The 18,519-nt window shown below is 39.7% G+C and overlaps 1 protein-coding gene across 2 annotated transcripts in view; it reads left to right on the top strand.

The window, feature by feature from the left end:
• LOC102297971 (contactin-4) overlaps nt 1-18,519 on the top strand; it is a 154,748-nt gene that overhangs the window by 92,370 nt on the left and 43,859 nt on the right. For both annotated transcript variants that reach the window (XM_005941612.3, XM_014339829.2), the window contains exons 4-12: nt 1,663-1,786; nt 2,022-2,197; nt 5,460-5,555; nt 8,190-8,393; nt 8,538-8,640; nt 8,783-8,967; nt 11,167-11,309; nt 11,401-11,530; nt 11,854-12,007. In XM_005941612.3, coding sequence (XP_005941674.1) covers nt 1,663-1,786; nt 2,022-2,197; nt 5,460-5,555; nt 8,190-8,393; nt 8,538-8,640; nt 8,783-8,967; nt 11,167-11,309; nt 11,401-11,530; nt 11,854-12,007 — 1,315 coding nt within the window. The remainder of the gene's footprint in view (nt 1-1,662; nt 1,787-2,021; nt 2,198-5,459; nt 5,556-8,189; nt 8,394-8,537; nt 8,641-8,782; nt 8,968-11,166; nt 11,310-11,400; nt 11,531-11,853; nt 12,008-18,519) is intronic.

Here is an 18,519-nt window from a genome sequence, read left to right as displayed (position 1 = left end):
TTAGGATGATGGTGATGATGGTGTGGGAGGGAGCGCGTTTTGTCCTAGTCAAGGTTAAAGACTGTATTATAAAAGAAAAGCACCTCATCCTTTCAAGTGCACCAGAAGACAAATGGACAATTTTTTTCCCCCCGGAGCAGCGCTGCTGTGCAGCTTGGGCATATGACACACGTGGTTGGTGGAGAGGGAGGGCGAGTGCCACAGTGTGGCCGTGCATCTGCTAAAGAAACGATAGATTTCACGGGACTAATTAGTGCAATATCAGTTAATTACTCCTGTGTATTGATAGTTTGGCTGGAGGAAACCAAAACAACAAGCTTCACGGAGCAGACATGCATGCTCAAACAACATGTATACAGCTTTGCATGCGCTCGTCTAATTAGATTATAAGCAGAATGGGGCACTACTTTGATTACTGCGGCTCTCGTGTAAACATCTTAACCAAGTCATCCTGCTTGCATTAAAGCAAAGATGAAATAAAACATAATTCAATTAGCCAGCTGGGTTACTTGTCCATCTTTCTAATTATTCTCGACATGTAATTCAGCTTAAACTGGATTCTGTGTTTTGCTTTTCTGTACTTTCATGTATTTGTTGTCTTTTGGCATTTTAATAAAAAATGTTTTCCCATCAATCTGCACTCAACGGCCCCCAAAGACGGAGCAAAAACATGTTAGAAATGTTTGCAATAATCACAAGCTCAACACTCTTTTATATTTGGACTATTGATTCAATAGTAGAAGCTGCTTTGCCAGAAGTCATAGTTTCAGCTGTGCTTGGGAAATGTTTGCCATCTTTTACAGTGTGTGTGATATCATTAGGAGGAAGCCAGCTAGCCAGTGATTTCCAGGTGGTGTACCAGTTTCTGCCACTTAAACTGAAAAAGATGCTTAAAATTGTTGTTTGACTCTGATTTTTATGATATGCTACTTTGTCAGCTTGAGACCAAAAATGACTAAAATACATTTTGTCGGCTAAATTTTCGGCACATTCATCCAATTTTCATGAAATCAGAACAAATTGGAATGTTTCAAGGATCAAATTTCAAATCAAAAGGAAAGGAAATCTGTAAAGCTGCGAGGTAAAGTAACATGTTTTTTAAAGCATATGAAAATATGCCTCGATAAATTTTATTTCCTTTCACAGTACACTGTTGAAAGCATTGTGACACATAGAAGTAGCACCAGTGAAATACATATCATATATACCTGTATACACTGAAAACATGTTGCCCAATGATATGATTACTAATGATGATGCATTTTGTTTCTTCTTGTTCTTCTTCTTCTTATTATTAGTAGTAGTAATGGTAGTAGTAACATTTCAGCCATGTGTTACTCAAATGTATTTATATGCTGCACAGATTTGCGATCATAACTGTGTATGTGGATGTGTAAGAATGAGGATGGGAGAGGAGGAAGAAAAACTCAGTCAGTTAGCCAAAATGCTTGAGGGTTATCTTTGGTTAATTGCTCTTTCATCATAATGTATTATCTGCCTCGTGACATGTGCACGAGAGCGTTTATTAAATGCAGGATCTGCTCAAGGAGCCATGTTGGCAGCTAATTATAATAGGTGTTAAGTTCACACACAGTTTTCTGAGCAATGAGTGCTTTTTTTTTCCCCCATTGTACTTTTCTTGTTTTTTTTCTCTCTCTGCAGAGAATACACGCCATGGTCCCGTCTTCACCCAGGAACCTAGCGACAGTATTTTCCCAATGAGCACTGATGATAAGCAGGTGTTTATTAACTGCAAAGCAAAAGGGAACCCACCTCCGCGTTATAGGTGAGTGGTTTGACAGCTTTTTGTTTATCTACAAAGTGAGACTACAGCGTGCGGGATCAAATTTACAGAACCCATTTATATTTTAATGCAGTCGTTCACTACAAGTATTTGTGTTTAGTCGTTGGTCTCCTTGTGCGATGCTTTCTGGAAAAGCGGGAAAGCTACATGTTCTTGGCCAGCATCACTTTTCATTGATGGTGCCAATGCTTCAGTCTTCATCAGTCTGTCTGTGCAGGTGGAAGGTAGATGGAAGAGACATAAACACGGACTCAGATCTAAACTACAGCCTTGTAGAGGGGAACCTGCTGATCAGTAACCCTCATGTCATCAATCACGGGGGAGTGTATCAGTGCATTGCCACCAACACATTCGGGACTGTCGTCAGCAGGGAGGCAAAAGTCCAGTTTGCATGTGAGTTGATTCTGATTTTTTTTAAAATATGCATATACTGTAACAGCAGTGAAAAAAAATCCCACTCTCCCACTCCACTTTGACTCGGTGTGATATTATGTGTGACTCAACGGAATGCAAAACAGTTAGAGTGGGGCTGCGACCGATGATTAATTCCATTTATCTCTATTATAATTTCCCTGGTTAATCATTTGATTTATTTGGTCTTTAAAATGTCAGGAGATGGTGAAAAATCCCAGAACACAATATTTTATTCGTCAGGCCAGGTGTCCAAACCCCAGAAGTATTCTGTATTCTGCTCTGGGCAAGAACATGATACTGGACAGAGATAATGGTTGTTTTTGGCTGTTTTTCCTTATTTGAATGGTAAGATATTCAGAAATATTGAAATCTGATCCCAGATTTTATACTCGTGTTACTCTTAATGCTTTGCTAGTAAATTTGTTAGATGATAGTTGTGATGTCCCTCTAAGTGTTCCATATAAAACATATTTACATCCAGTACAATATTATCAATATAGCATATTATAAGCTTTGTGGTCATTAAACAGCTATTTCAGACCCACAGAAGCTTCTCTGATGAGAAGTTCATCATGTTTAATCTCCCAACTTCTAAGTATGGCCATAAGCCAACTGTTGTGGTGCACTGCTAACAAGGTGTGTAGCCTCTGCAGGTCCAGCATGGACAACCAATGAAACGGAGTCAGATTAAAAAAGAATTAGCTCTGAAGTTAACAAATTCAAGTTTGCTGATGTAACTGTTCTGGCCTTTGTTTGCAAAGTTATTTTTTAATAATTAATCACTGATAAAAACTGTGTGTAAAGAACCAGAGCAGGGTGATATGACCAAAAATATTTATCACGATATACATTTGAAAATTTGCGATAACAATATAATTGACGATATAATTGACACTAGACAAAAGACTTTACAACTCCACAACTTTATTAGTGCAAAAAAACAAAACAGAACATCAATGTATTTTCACTTAAACAAACAGCTTTTTTATGTGCATTAAAGTTATATAAAAATTTAACAGTGCAAATGCAAATTCCTTGCTGACAGTTTAACCAAAAGGCATTTCCAGTGGAAATTGGCCGACATATCCTCAGCATAACCATGTATAATATACACAAAACTTAAAAAGAGGTTATACACACATAGTACGGTAATATTATGTTGAAGCACAGTACGTATCACTCCGCGAGGCTCCTGCCTAATATAGCCGTAATGCTCCGATAATCCATCAAGCGGTGGGTTCATAGCTTAGCAAAGTTGTACTGAAACATTTGACAGATTTTCGAGCGCCGTCTAACACATAAAATCGTTTCGAGGTCAGTAAACACAACCAGAATTCATACATAAGGCACACGGGATTATAAGAGGCACTGTTGATTTTCAGAAAAATCAAAGGATTGATTTTAAGTGTGCCGTATTTTCCAAAAAACACGGTAATAACAACGGCCCGCTAGCATGCGCTACCAAAAAGAGTGCTTTGTTGTGTATCTGACGGACGAAAGCTAAACCACCACTGAAGTTGCAGCATTTTTACAAACCAATTCTGGTTCATCCGTTTCATTCAACGATCCGCTTTCGCTCTTCTCATTCTGCGTCGCCGCCATGTGCGTATGTAAACAAAGGCACTGCGCATGCGCATTTTACCCATATTCTATCGCGATATTTCATTTTCCTATCGTTGCCCAACATTACACCGGTATTACCATGAACGATATGATATAGCCCAGCCCTATAAAGGACCCACGGCAGACCTGACGACACATACATGCTTTTCAGCATTAACTTTTATTTACACACTCGATTGCTGTTCACAGACACACAAGGCTGCAGTTTCCTAGCTCAGCCGAACACTCCAACAACAACACTCAAAACAGGAACCAGTACAGATTTTAAGACGGGACATGATTGCTGATGCCGTGCTGGGAAGGCGCACGCACCTGCACGGCATCTGCAGTTATGTCCAGACCACGCCCCGCCACATTGTGGGGTGTGAACTTCTCTTTGTTGTAGAGGTAAGACATGCCCAAAGAAGTTTAACAAAAGTACTGGATGAAGGCGGCTCATACTCACTAATTAAAACTGTGGTTGGTGACCACGCCACGAGCAGATTTATGGCAACTCTTACCTCTTATATTAGAAACAAATAGTGATGTAGTTGCTACAGGACTGCATAGCTGCTCGAAAACCTTGCTGTTAAAGCCTGTTGGTAAATAACTGAGTTGATTCAACTGCAAAGAGATGCAGATGAGTTGCGCTCATCAGCGCAGACTGACTCTGTTTCACTGCAGTCGGACCGTGATTGTTAGAAGCCAGGCTGCCTTACACCATGCAACCTGTGTCCCCTTGTGATTGAAAGTGATTGTCCAGAGGTTGAGGGTGTTGTAAGCTCAACTTCTGGTTGACCAGTTGGTCGCTGCAGCTACATGCAGAAAAATCACCAGGCAAGCACTGATTTTTGCCATCATTTTTTTTCTGTAGTGTGACTGAGCATAAAAGAAGCAAGCAAAAAAGAAACAACTTGGTGGCCTTACTATATTTCCACTGGATAGGGTAAAGTATTGCCAGAAAAAGAGCTGTTTACTTGTTTAGCTACTGAGATTGCCAGTCTTGTTTTTGTCTAACACGTCCTGTTTTGGTCAAACAGTGCATTTCTTGTTTGCCTTCTTTAGTGGTTTTTAAAACCTAATTAATGCACAGCATCAATTTTTTCTGTTGTTTTTTTAAACCTGGAAAAAAAATCACATGTCAAAAGTAAATGACAGCAGTTACAGTAAGTGTGTTACCGCTGCACACTAGTCTGCAGCTCTGATCCAATGCATGAAGGAATGAAGCCTGCACGTCTTGATTTGGAGGGACTTTTAATCAGTTGATTTCTGGTTTGACAACCGCTGATATTTGCTTGCTCCCCTCCCGGGATTTGATGGTATTTCTCTGACGCTGGAATTGATATGTCTCCCCACTGCTTATTGTCTCACGCAGCACAGCAGCATTTAATTAAAGGTGAAAGTAATCTCTAACGCGCGATTGGAGAGGAGCATTTTGGTGTACCCTCTGCCTGGTCTCTAGCGCATGCCGTGATATGAGCAGGGGGCTGTTGGGTTTGACTTGTGAGCGATATGAACAAACTGGGAAATGTTGTGCAGGATTAAAACGCCCTTCCCTCGGATGTCGCCCGCACGTAAAATTAAAGTTATTACAGCTGTCAGACCCTGAAAAGTTATAGATGTGTTTTGCGCTCAACAGTTCTGCAGAACTTCAGCAGCAAGACGAGGAACACGGTGTCGGTGAGAGAGGGTCAGGCCGTGGTTCTGCTCTGCGGACCCCCGCCCCATTACGGAGGTACAGCGCACCTTCCTGACTCTTTGTCTGCTGTGCTTTCACACTCCTGCTTGCCTCAGCAATCTTTATTGTTCCCTTACTCTGCTGCTTATTATCTCGCTGTAACACTGCAGCGTCTTCTTTGTTTTTATGCCTTCCCACTTTCTCTTTCTGCAGCTCTTCCCTCAGAACCGTGACATACTGTTTTCCACTCACTTCTCCTTATCTGTCAGACAGGGAACTTTTTATGATCAGCCGCAGCTCTACCTGCCCAGACCCATGCCTTCATCTATAGTTCATAGCCTCATACTTCTTAACCTTGAGCTCACTTTTCTTGCCCATATGATCTGTGACCATGCTGTCATCTATAAAGTCTCCAGTGCTCCACTTCCCCGACTGTCATTTTTTTTCCTTTTTTTCCTGGATGTGGGCAGGTTATCTGTTGGGTAATAAAGGCTGCCGGTGGCTGGTGCGGCCGTGGGAGCGTTTATCCCGCGGCACAGCAGTGAGTCGGCTCATGTGTCTGTGTGCTACTGATTAGCAGACCCTCAAAGTGGTCCACACTCCTGCAGCCATTCGATGCCCACCAGCACAATTTCACGCCAGCATACCAGCCTTTCTCCGCTCTCTGTTTCCAACTGAATCCTGCTGCCACGTGGGAATCCACACTTTAGCAATTTGCCCTCCAGCATTCCCTCCCTTCCTGTTTAAAAAAAACAACAACAAAAAAACCCTCAATTTCTTTATTTTTCCTCTTAAATGAAGCATAGTGAAACATTTGATGGGATTTGTACGATGTGATAACGCCACAGTAGCTGGAGGTGTTTTTAAAATGGAACAAAAAAGTGTTTTTTCCCCTCCACCTTTAGATAATGTTAAATACTTCTTTAATACTTGTTGATGCACCACTTGAGGAATACACTGATGCACCTTATTAAAAAAGGAGACATTTGAAGCTTTTCAGAGCAATCAATAGGTAAGTGGCCTAAAAGGAGCTGCTCTGTGAGTTAAACTCTGTCAGAGGACATGAGATTATGTGCCTGCAAGTCCTCTGTTGCTGTGAGACTGCAGTTCTTCAACAGACCCACTCTCTGATAGTCCCTAATCATGAAAGGTCTGTCAGTTACTGCCCTGACTTCCCTTGTAATGATTTTAATTCACAGCTTTCCCTGAAGGAAAGCAAGTGGGACTTTTTTTTTTCCTTTCTTTTTTTTTCCCCATCTGCCCAGTCAAAAGGGCTGCCTGCAGAATGTCATGTGTCTGATACGGGCGGGCTGCACTAATAGCAAAGTTCATTCAGCATTCCCTGCAGACGCTTCTCACTCTTCTAAGCTCTCTTTCGCTTTTCTTTGCGCTTTGCACTCATACATTGGCCTGTTTATCAGTCCTTTCTTTGTTTGTTTTTTATTTGTTTCAGAAGTGTAGAATAATTTTTAATAAAGTTAGAGACTAATAACCATAAGTGTTGTTGCCATATTCCACATGCTCAACAGATAAGGCAGGAACAATGACGCCATCCAAAATAACCCAAAACTCTGAGTTCAAATCAAAAAATGAAAAAATGAATAAAATATGATCCTCCAGTGTTTTTATAACACATAACATAGAACTCTAACCAACTCTGTACATTTTTGATAGCTAGAGGCTTGACCAATATCGCCAAAAAAAAAGTCCCAGTGCTGGGTTCAACTTTTATCAAACCTGCATTCTTCTGCTGGAGTCCCCTGTGATGACAGCCTCGCTGAGCAACTCAATGATCCGAGTCAAAACAGAGAAGCTATTCTTTTGCTGTATGTGTCAGCGCAACCTTAGCCCATCTCTCAGTGCTTCCCATGTTACCTAACCTTTCCGCAGCACCCAGTCCCATGTCGCTTCAAGCCTAGTGAAGGCACAAAGCTTTAGAAAATAACACACAAATGTAAACTTTCAGTTAAAAAGCAGAAAAATAGTCAGGTGGGCGCTGGAGTCAGCTGCAAATTTGTTGTTTGGGGGACCAACTCAAAATAAACGCCCAAATTTATGATAATAAAGGAAGAAAAATGGCTCAATTATTTATTAAATTTAATTAAAAATGTCCAAAAAGGTCCTATTTTTTTCTCAAAAAGAACATTCTTGATGACTTATTGTTGTTGGAGTTGAATTCACCATGTATACTATAAAAATGCTCAACCATAAGTTTGTGCGTCGACATCCGAGCAGAAGGTCAGCTGATCTTAACTTGGCTTAACTAAAAACACTTTGAACTCTTATGTGCTTTGAAGTCATCTTGTATTGTTCAACAGATAAATAAAATGTATTTCTCATTTCCTGATAAACTACATAGAGTGAACGTGTCGGTCCACACCTTTTAATAATTAATTATTATTGTCCTTAAAAGTGGTCAATCCCATGCTGACTCAATAAGTGCAGAACTCCAAATCTCCTCTGGCATTAATATCAGCACCAAAGCTTTGTAACGTGGGTGTCCATGGCCGAGCAGCTCCCATACTGTAAGTGTAATGTGTGGGTGGGCCTGTACTTTTGTCCTTAAATTATCTATGGATGTGTTAGGCATTAATGGTCTTGCTGTTCTGGGAATTTTGTAAATGTGACTGGAAAGTTTATTTCTTTTGTGCCTCACTATCTGCATTTCATGTCCTGTTCCCATTATTCCAGAGATCAAATATTCATGGGTTTTCAATGGACAGCGCAGCTTCCTGCAGCAGGATGCTCGTCGTTTCATTTCTCAGAAGACGGGAAATTTGTACATAGCCAAAGTTGAAGCATCGGATGCGGGGAACTACACATGCGCAGTGAGAAACATGATGACCAACTCAACAGTGTTCAGCTCTCCAACCCCAGTGGTGGTACGGAGGGACGGTGAGCATCACCATCACCAGTCTGCCTTGTGGTTATCAGTCTATGAGATAAATCACTTGAGTGAACTAGTTGTCACCTGCGCCACAGCTCTTGCCCTTCTTTTGTGTTTTAAATTATATCATTTTCCATTTATTCCTTGTGCAGTGGTGATGGGCGAATACGAGCCAAAGATCGAGGTTCAGTTTCCTGACACCCTTCATGTCTCCAAAGGATCGTCAGTGAAACTGGAATGCTTTGCCTTAGGAAAGTAAGTGGCACAACACAGTCCACTGGAGTATTTGCAGAGCAGCGTCCTCAATTACTATCAAACACGGCAGCAGCAATCTTTCCGGTCATGGTGGAGCAGGAGAATGTGGCCTGCGTGACCTCTTTGTGTTTGACCTCCGCAGCCCTGTGCCTTCCATCTCATGGAGAAGAGCTGATGGAAATCCACTCCCTGGCAAGATTAAAATCAACCACTCCAGCGGGGTTCTGGAAATTCCATATTTTCGCCCAGAGGATGCCGGCGTGTACGAGTGTGTAGCCGAAAACAGCAGAGGACGAAATGTTGCCAGAGGGCAACTTATATTCCACAGTAAGTAAGAAAGAACATTTTGCTTCGTGCTTATCGGAGTCTACTAATAACCCTTTTTTTCTTTTTCAGTAATATTTAGACCTTTAGTCAGAGCTATAATTATTGGAAAACAGCCCTTTATTCAAGCATTATTTTTTCTAATATTGTTCTAATAGAAGGATAATAAGCATGATAATTTGAAGTCATGTGTCCTTATTGTTGGAGTGTAAATGCAGTGCAATAAATATTTTCAAATTAGAAAATATGATTTCCAGTATCTCAGGACAAATTTACCATCTCTGAATCAGAGAGAGGAGTCAGTGTCTCGCCTGCTCCTGTCTGCCATGTGTGCAGATAAGAAAGTAGGAAAGATGGATATCAGTGTCTGAACTAGATTCAGGATCCTTTGTTTTATGCAGGCCTTGTGTACATGCAGCGTGGATTCTGAGGTGTCTGGTTATGACATCAGTAGTGCTAAAGATTAAGCCGTGAATGGCTGTTGACACAAAGCAGCAGTAACGCCGGGCAGGTTTGTTTATGCAACACATTTCACATGAATGCAATTCAAGGTGCTTCACAGTGAATTCAAAAGGAGATGGAGATGGCATTGAAACAGTGTCACATTAAAACATAAAAAGAACAAATTCAATAGAGTTTTTTTTTTTATTTAAAAGCAATCTGAGGGTCAAAAGTAGAACTAACTAGAGCTTAAAGTTAAGTGTAAAGAAGGAAGTTTTTAACCAGTACTTAAAAGTAGTAGTGAGCAAGAGCTTCTTAAAGTTAGTAACTAAATACTGCACATCTGACGCTGAAAGTATGACTTGAAGCTCAGACAAGCCCTGCATGAACAGCTGGTTCACGCCTATGATGCCAAATACTGGTATTACCTGTCTCAGAGATACACAAGGTTATGGCAACAGCACAAAGAGGTTTCCATCCCATTACAAATGTAAATGAATTATATTTAAACATGCTGCTAAAGAGCCATTTTTAATGTGCTGGGTTAATGTAGTAAATACAGATATCGTAAACTAAACCACAATCTTTTCTGAAAACCAATGTGCAATTTAGTGCCTAACCCTTACTAAGTAGTGTTAGTACTAAATCCCAACCAGACTGAGAGACACAAATCAAATTAAACTAAGCAGTGATCAGTTCATAATTATCAAATCTTCAAGTATATTATAAAAACACACGCTTGCTGTAGGTATACCTATTCTGGTATCGGTTAGAATAGTATTGTTTTATATTTATATAAATCAATCAATAAAATCATTATTTTGGACTTATGGGCAACAAGTGTTAATGCAAATAGCAAAACAGATGAGCGTGAAATCAAAGAAAGATCATATTCACATGCTAAATAATGTTGACCATTTCCCAGTCGACCTACAAAGGAACCAAATTCTTATTAATTTCCTATCCCTATGTAGCTCATCTTATATATCTAATTGGATTATACAATCTAATGTATACAATCATTCGCACAGTTATTACGAATCTCTTTGGGTGTTTTTTGAAGTTCATCTCTTTCTGGGTTTTTCAGATTGGTTACATTAATGATTCCACTGATTGGCCATGTTGTACGTAACTTGAAACTCTTTACTGTGGGTTAGCAAAGAGAATCAGTGCCATACACTATATAATATAAGAAAGATTAGGTCCTATATGACAGAGAGAGCTGCTCTCTTCGTACAGAGGTGTCATCTTTCACCGATTATGCTGTAATGGCAGAGCTGTCAGTAGGCACAGTAAAACCTCTGCAAATGGTCCAAACCTGTGGCAGCATGTCAAGTCTACAATCACCCAAAGACAGCTTAGGTAATACTACCTTTTCTTTTACTTGCCACTCCTTATCTGTTGCCAGCAGTAACATGTCAAGTCACTAATGAAGTCAAGTCACTAATTCCTGCCTAGGAGAGACCAGAAAAGACCAGAAGTGTGAACTCTGGTCTAGTATGCCTTCTCCTTCACTACAATCACGTGAATGACTTAGAATGAGTAATCAAACGGGATTTTGTCTTCCCAAAAACGTTGTTTGGCAGTAGTTCTTCATTTAAAATAATCTCTTTCTCTCTTACTCTTAATTCCTGAGTTTCACTGGGAAATTACCATATTTGTCACATCGGGATTGATTTTTGTAGAGCGACACTTTTACGAATATATGCAATTAATTTTTGAATTCATAGGATATATTCATAACCATTTGTCTTTCTGCAGGTGCTGAACATCTACAGTGGGTCCAGACACTGAAAGATGCCCATATGGCCATCGATGCTAACCTGCAGTGGGAATGTAAAGCCATTGGCAAACCTATGCCTACGTACAGATGGTTGAAGAATGGTCAGTCACTAAAAGCAGAGGTAAGATGTGTGAGTGAGTACGAGTACTGCATGTTTCAAAATCATTAATAAGGATAATTGACATTTTCTTTCAATTTTTTTTATTGTTCAGGAGAGGATCCATTTGGAAGCAGGCAGACTGACCATACCCAAGATTAGTCTGTCAGACTCTGGGATGTATCAGTGTGTGGCAGAGAATGAGCATGGATCTGTGTATGCCAGTGCTGAGCTCAAGGTTGTAGGTAAGCAGTCGTGTTTGCCCTGTTTCATTTACAATGGACTGAACAAGAGGCAAGGCAAAGATATGCTGTCTGTACATCTTGCTGTCACTGGAATTAAAATGCTCCCTATTTGAAAGTGAATAAATAAGTAGAAACCAGCTAAACTAGCACCTCACTGAGCCTTGCACATTCATTTCCATAATTATTTCCTACAATGAGCCAGCTCTGGTGGTGACATATAATTTCCGTAATTGCTGGTGATGCTCTTGACATTTTGGCTGATGCACAGCTGTTGCACCTTGACAAAGCGAGACAAACTGCATCAACACGGGTCTCTTCCTCAGCCTCGCCGCCTGACTTCACCCGGCGCCCCGTGAAGAAGTCCACGGTGATCCAGAGGGGGGGTGAGGTGGTGTTAGAGTGTCGCCCCCACGCTTCTCCCAGGGCCACAATCTCCTGGTGGAGAGAGGGGGGGATGCACCTGAAGGACAGTGAGAGGTAGGGTATTATAAGCACCGCTGCACAACCCACTGAAGGCATTAATTTCCAGTACCGATTGTTATTTATGCCTTGGCTCAAGGGGACTTTGGAATCAGTGTTGCATAAAACTTCCTCGTTGGTCAAAGAATGTGTTTTTTTTAGATAGACACCTTATTCCCTCGGATATGGATGTTGGTTTTCTGCTGACACTGCTGCCGTTTGCTGCCTGTACCAAGGAGGCCATGACACCGAGCCTTATCAGTTTTGCAATGCACAGGAAGGAGAGCATTGTATGATTTAGCTGTTTGAAACTTCAAAGCGTCCAGTGTCGCCGCAGTTTTACAGCTCTTCAAAGCCGGGGAAAAAAAGTAGAACAGAGATCCTGTTGGGACTTTTTTCCATGTGAAAGCCAAAGAGAAAAACAATCTGACTCCATCTTTCAGTGAAACGCCACCTCAGGCGACATGACAGGCCGCGCCGTGTCATGATTGAAGGTCTGAGGCGACACCTGTGAGCTAAAAGAACCCGTTTTCTGTTGCACCCAGCCTCAGCAGAAGCTAATCCACACAGGATGAACCAAGCAAGAGTTCAAGCACAGTATGAGGTCTGCTATCATTAAACGCTGGGTGTAAAAGAAAGGGACATGAAAGGTCATGTAGTGATGGCTAGATAACTGGTAGACAGGCTACAATAAGGGCAGACAAATTATTTCCCAGGAAACTTCACAGCAGTTTAACAGTTGTCAACAATCACTGAAAATCACTTTCCTTACACACTTTTGAGCTGCGCCTAAGTGCAGCTCCCACTGTTGACAATATGATGTTATCTTAATCACATAATATTGGAGTATTTTGGATCCTTCTGTTTTTTTGACGGGAATAAAAAGCAGCATTGGCACATTGGTTTATCCGTCTTTGGGCCATTGTTCAGCATACCCATACATCATCCGACTTGAAATTGAAAGCATGTCTTTTCTGTAAAACACCCTCCAAAAGGCTTGTCAGTCTCACACTGTATAATTACTTAATGGCTTCAATTTTGTGTTAGTGCCTTGCCTCCTAAAGCCACCACAGCTTCAGTGGCTTACAACACCTTAACATCAATTGAGGCTTTGAAATAACAAAAGGTTTGGCAGTAAGTTGAATTTTTAATTGTATTCTAAACGTGGAGCTCTGAGGTCATAAATTTGGTAATAATGCATTAAAATTGGCCATCAAAGGAACAGAAGCTTTCCTGTATTGATGTCACAATGAGGCTGCATTACCAACTGTTAGTCAGCCTTTTTATTAAAGGGAAAATGTTTATAGTGCTGTTACCTTTATAAAAAAGAAATATGATATTTGAAAATTGAAGTAAGTTGGCAGTTTAACCAAATAGAAAAATGTATGGAGAAATAGTATGATTTAACATTTATCCTTTATAAATATGAATAAATTAATATATAATAGGGCTGCCACGATTAGTCGACTAGTCACGATTATGTTGACTATCAAAATCGTCGACGACTGATTTAATAGTCGACGCGTCGTTTGAAGCTTTGTAAGATCCCAAAAGACGCAGGGATAAGTAGCAGGATTTAAGAGTGTAATAACGGACTGAAACAGAAGATGGCAGCACTGCATGTACAAGGATGCCAGCTGCCGTTAAACCCCGAAGAAGAAGAAGCTGTGTCCCAGAATTCATAGCGCGGCCTAGCGCAGTTGTCAATAATGCCGGCAGCTAGTTAGTTTTAATATTACTCTTATTATTTTTTCTGGGTCACAAAATAAACGTTTAACATATAATGTAGCTGTGTAAACCTCAAATATCTGCTCAGTTTATCAAGACACCACATATTTGCAAAAGCGCTCTGACGTTTTCGGAGACGTCTGTAACCCACTAGCTCGATAGCTAGCTGGGGGCTAGGTCACTAGAGCCGTGAGAACACCGGACTCCCAGCAAATCATTTTCAAACCTTTCGCTACTCAGGTTAAACATGATATATAAGTCACTTAGATAACTTAAAAATGTTATTGTTTGGCTTTTTTAGTATTTTATTTGTTCCTGGGTAAATTGGTTTGGCTGAGATTAAAGTTATAGTTTTACACAGTTGAATAAACATCAAGCAGACAGCTGATTATCAGAAGTGTGAGATGCTCAAGAATATACTCCGGTGTCCCGTTATATTATAGATAGCAAGGAGTTTATTAAACTTCACTTAAACAACCTGCAGATTTCATTAAAATTTAATAAACTATCATCTTGCCTTTATTTTTAGTTAGCACATACCTGAAACACTTAAAGCTGTAAGCTAATGATAGTTATATATGAGCGGATGCATGTTGGTGCAATAAGCTGTACGCTTTATGTCCAATGGATACATGATCTGATTAGTCGACTAATCGCAAAAATAATCTGTGACTGGTCGACTATCAAAATAATCGTTTGTGGCAGCCCTAATATATAATGAATCTCAGTAGCCAGCTTCTAGTATCATGGTCCTATGTGTTGTGGTAATTTTTGCAATTCTTTGTAAATTTATTTGAGTTTGAGTTCCTGTTTAGCTTTTACTGTTATTCTCGCATTTGAACTTTTTGATTATTGTTGGTTCGAGTTTTGAACCCTGATTTGATCTCATTGTCATTCTAGCAGTCTGACTGCTTTTCATGCTTGTTTAGTTTGTTTAGATTGTCTTACAGGTCGATATACATTGGATTTTGTTCTGTATTTTTTTACTATTACAGGTGTTATTAAAGGAGACCTGTTATCCTTTTCCTTACTTTCTGTCATCTTTATACTTTTACAGTGAAAGATGCTCATATTAAAACAGGCCTAAAATATTAAATAATGAGGTTATCGTATGTGTAATTCCAACAGACCAATGAGTGCTCTGCCCCCAAGCTGTGCTCGTTACTCTCTGTGATGTCAATCATATATATTAGAAATATTTCTGAGAAGGTCATGTAGGGCACACAGCTCCGTCTGTGAGCACAGAGCACCCACCTGTAGTTCAAACCTTTTGTTTGTGAAAAACAGCCAATCAGAAGACATTTGGTTTATATGCGGGTGGAATGGAGCTAAAACAGTTTTCTTCATAACAGCTGATACCATGAGGGGCTTCACCACGATCCCTTATAATATATATTATGGATGGTTTTACAAAGTGTGGCACCATCTCTGAAGACCAGCTATGATTAAAAGGGATGCAGCATAATTTGCCTTCAGTTGCTGAAAAGGTTTTACAGCAGTAGCGCTCATAGTGTAATAAGACTTTTTATTCACCCTGTAGTTTACAGTTTTGGTCATGTAAAAATAAAGATGTTGAGTTTTAATCAGCATGGTGATAGGTACAAGGGCACTTGTTGTATTTCAAAAGTGTGAGACGTGTCTGTGATTCATGCAGCTCGAGATTGTTCTTTTTCCCAGAGGGGGGGAAAAAAAAAAAACATGGTCCCTGGCTTAAAACTAGAGCCTACTTTTTCCCTCTCCCCTTTTAAATCAAGGACTTTTAGAATTTTCAGAGAATTCTGACTGCTCTGCCTGCATTTTCACTAGAAATGACATATGTGCTACAAGTGAAAGCTTCACAGGTGGAGGGCTTTCTCGAAAGGTCATTTCCTTTTTTATTATTGTCCTTGTTAGTGCTAACGTCACTCATGCACACGGCATCACAAAAAGCGGTCTCTTCATCTGTGGAAATTTTAATTGGTGGGTTGTAAGCTAACCCCAAAGACCCCACCTACAGGCACAAGACTGTAGGATTCCCATTTATACAAGCTTCAAAATATTCTTCCTTAGTTAGTGGGCTCATGCTTTTTAATACTAAATAACCTTACATCAACAACTTAACAACTCACCACCGCAAATTTAATACTTCTCGGGGTCAACTTTAAGATGGCTTTAACCATTAAAAAACAATTTGAAATGCTCTTTGTTGAGGCCTTTCACAGTCTTAACCCAATGCACATGTTTATTGTTGAACTGATTTTTGTGGCAGTAGAAGTCTCACTTGGTTTCTCTCAGTTTAATAACTGTGAAATTTGGTAATCGATTGAATTGATTGAGGAAAATGTAGCATAAATTTCTTACATTTGGCTTCACTGGAAAACTGAAAATTGTAAATTTATTGCCTTTAATAGGTTCAGTAGCAGTATTCATGGCACACTGTACGTCAGCTTTCTTTACAGAATGAAACTGCCTACGATGAACCTTACAGGTTTGAAAGGAATTCATTTAGATAAGTTCTCTCCATGAAAACAGTATTTTATACTTAAACTAGCTGCCAGTAGATTTGAAGAAAAAAACAGTATGGACACAGTTCACTCATTTTAATGTTTACATTTTAATTAGAAAATAAAATAAGAAATTAAAAACATGTAAGTTATACATTCCTATGGTTATAAATAGAAAATGAAAATGCAATTAACTTACTTGACTGGAAACCTTCCTCAAGGTCCTCAGCGTGATTATTTGTACTTTCGAAGTTCAAAATGTAGATCCCAAAAAAGACACATACTGGTGCATTTTCTTCTAGCGCATTTCCTCAGTCTGATCTAACTTTTCACGCAGTGTTCAGTGAAATATAAAAAGTCTACTCTTTTATTTTTCTCATTTCACTATTTCCTTCTTAATATAACAGGAAAAGCATTCAATACGTTGTGTATGTATCTGTCTTGTGTTGCCTTTGGAAAGTCCTGGGTTCAAATTCTCCTAGGATCTTTGTCCACTCCTATGATACTACTACTGCTAACAGTACTACAAATAATAATAATATAGAAAAGAAATGAATGGGTGCCCTTGGAACCAGCTTTGCACCTTTTTTTAATGGTCCATTTTTGTACTGTTTAAGGTACAAACGTTGTCACCTCAGGTTATAGACTGGTCTCTGTAAGGTACAAACCACAAGCCAATACTTACAAGTAACTCCTGTCAAGGGCATAACAGCAGTTCTTCAGTGACAAGCTGTTGCAGCCCTGAAGGCACAAAAACTGTATCTTAGAAGAGCTGTCCATTCTCCTTGGAAAATTAGTATTTCAAGAAACCAGCAATGGATTGTTAATACATTTCCTTCATATTATACCACATCAAAAACAAAGTGCGAGATATTTGAAAGTCAAAGTACACTGGTTTGAGTATCCAATTGTCTGTTTCTATCAAGAAGAACATTCTAGATGCTAAAAAGTAAATCTGACCGAAGTGCTGTTTATTTCACAGAGCGACTATATTTTTTAGATTTCATTTTCATGTCGATTATCACATGTTTCCTCTTTCTTTCCTCCCTGCTCCAATCATTATGTACAACCACATTTCCATAGGCTTTCCTTAGCTCTGCAGACCTGCCTCAACATGCGACCAGTGGGATTGATTATTTATCATATTTTCCATCGGCCAGTCTTGAGGAAAGGGAGAAAAATTACCCAGGCAGCACATTTGAACAAGAATAGAAATTCACAGCTTGGAACGCAGTTTGTCTACAAAGTAGATAGTTCTTTACGTTTCTATTTGTTTTTGCAGCTCATTGCTCCTCGGGTCATGTTTTCAGTGTGCCTCCATCACTCAGTGTTTGATATTTTTGTCAATAAATCAGCGCAAAGCACCCTGTGTCAGACATGCTCCCTGGGTCTTAGCTTGGCCCGAGCAAATACATATTTATTCTTGGAAGCCAATATGAAATTGTTTGATTTTTTTGAGCTGGCTGCTCACAGCATTTCTGTTTGATTTACTGAATCCAAAGGTCACAACAGGAGAGCATTATCTGCCTCATTTATGCGTGTGTTTCTGTGATTTCCAACTTCTCTGTTATCAACCGAGGTGGCAAAATAAAATTCCAGGGCGTAACATAAAGTAGTATAAGCAAAGTTGTATATTAATGTCAGTCTGAACAACCTGAAAATATTTATTTTTTCATCCACTCATTTTATCGTTAAAGGTTGATTTTCTTATTAAAATGTTTCTGAGCCTTTCCCCCACGAGTGAGCAGAGAAGATCGAGCAGACAAAAATGTTTATATACTCAGCTGAATCATCTTCAGCTATTACGCACTCTTGAAGCAATTAGCGCAATGAGCTTATTTGGCCTCGATTTCCCCTTTCAGGCAAAATACAGGTTATCCTACCTTGTCAGCTCTTGGGAAGAAATACCTGCAGACTCTAAAATTCATCATGCCGATATAATCTTTTTTTTTGGTCAGGTCACTTGTAACACTAGCCCATGAATCACTCAAACATAAAAAGGACATCCTACTCATAGAATGACCGGTGTTGTGTCTGCACATGACAGATAACTTAGCCATGAGATAGTTTTAAATAACAGTATATTTAGGCACTTAGTCACTGGCAGGCTGTCGCAAACACATAATTTGCTCCTTGAGTCTGACAGGCATAATACTGTGTTTCTCACCAAAAAGGTGATTCCCAAAGAGCTATTGGCCAGAATGTTGGTTACAAGTAACGGCGTTACTAACAGCGTTACTTTTTTCAGTAACGAGTAATCTAACTAATTACTATTCCTATCGTTGCAACGCCGTTACCGTTACTAACAAGAAAATGCAG

Source organism: Haplochromis burtoni, unplaced genomic scaffold (genome assembly GCF_018398535.1).
Source record: "Haplochromis burtoni strain Fernald_Lab_line unplaced genomic scaffold, NCSU_Asbu1 Contig_97, whole genome shotgun sequence".
Taxonomy (NCBI): domain Eukaryota; kingdom Metazoa; phylum Chordata; class Actinopteri; order Cichliformes; family Cichlidae; genus Haplochromis; species Haplochromis burtoni.
The sequence above is the reverse complement of the archived record's forward strand: the minus strand, read 5'-3'. Positions and strand labels throughout refer to the sequence as shown.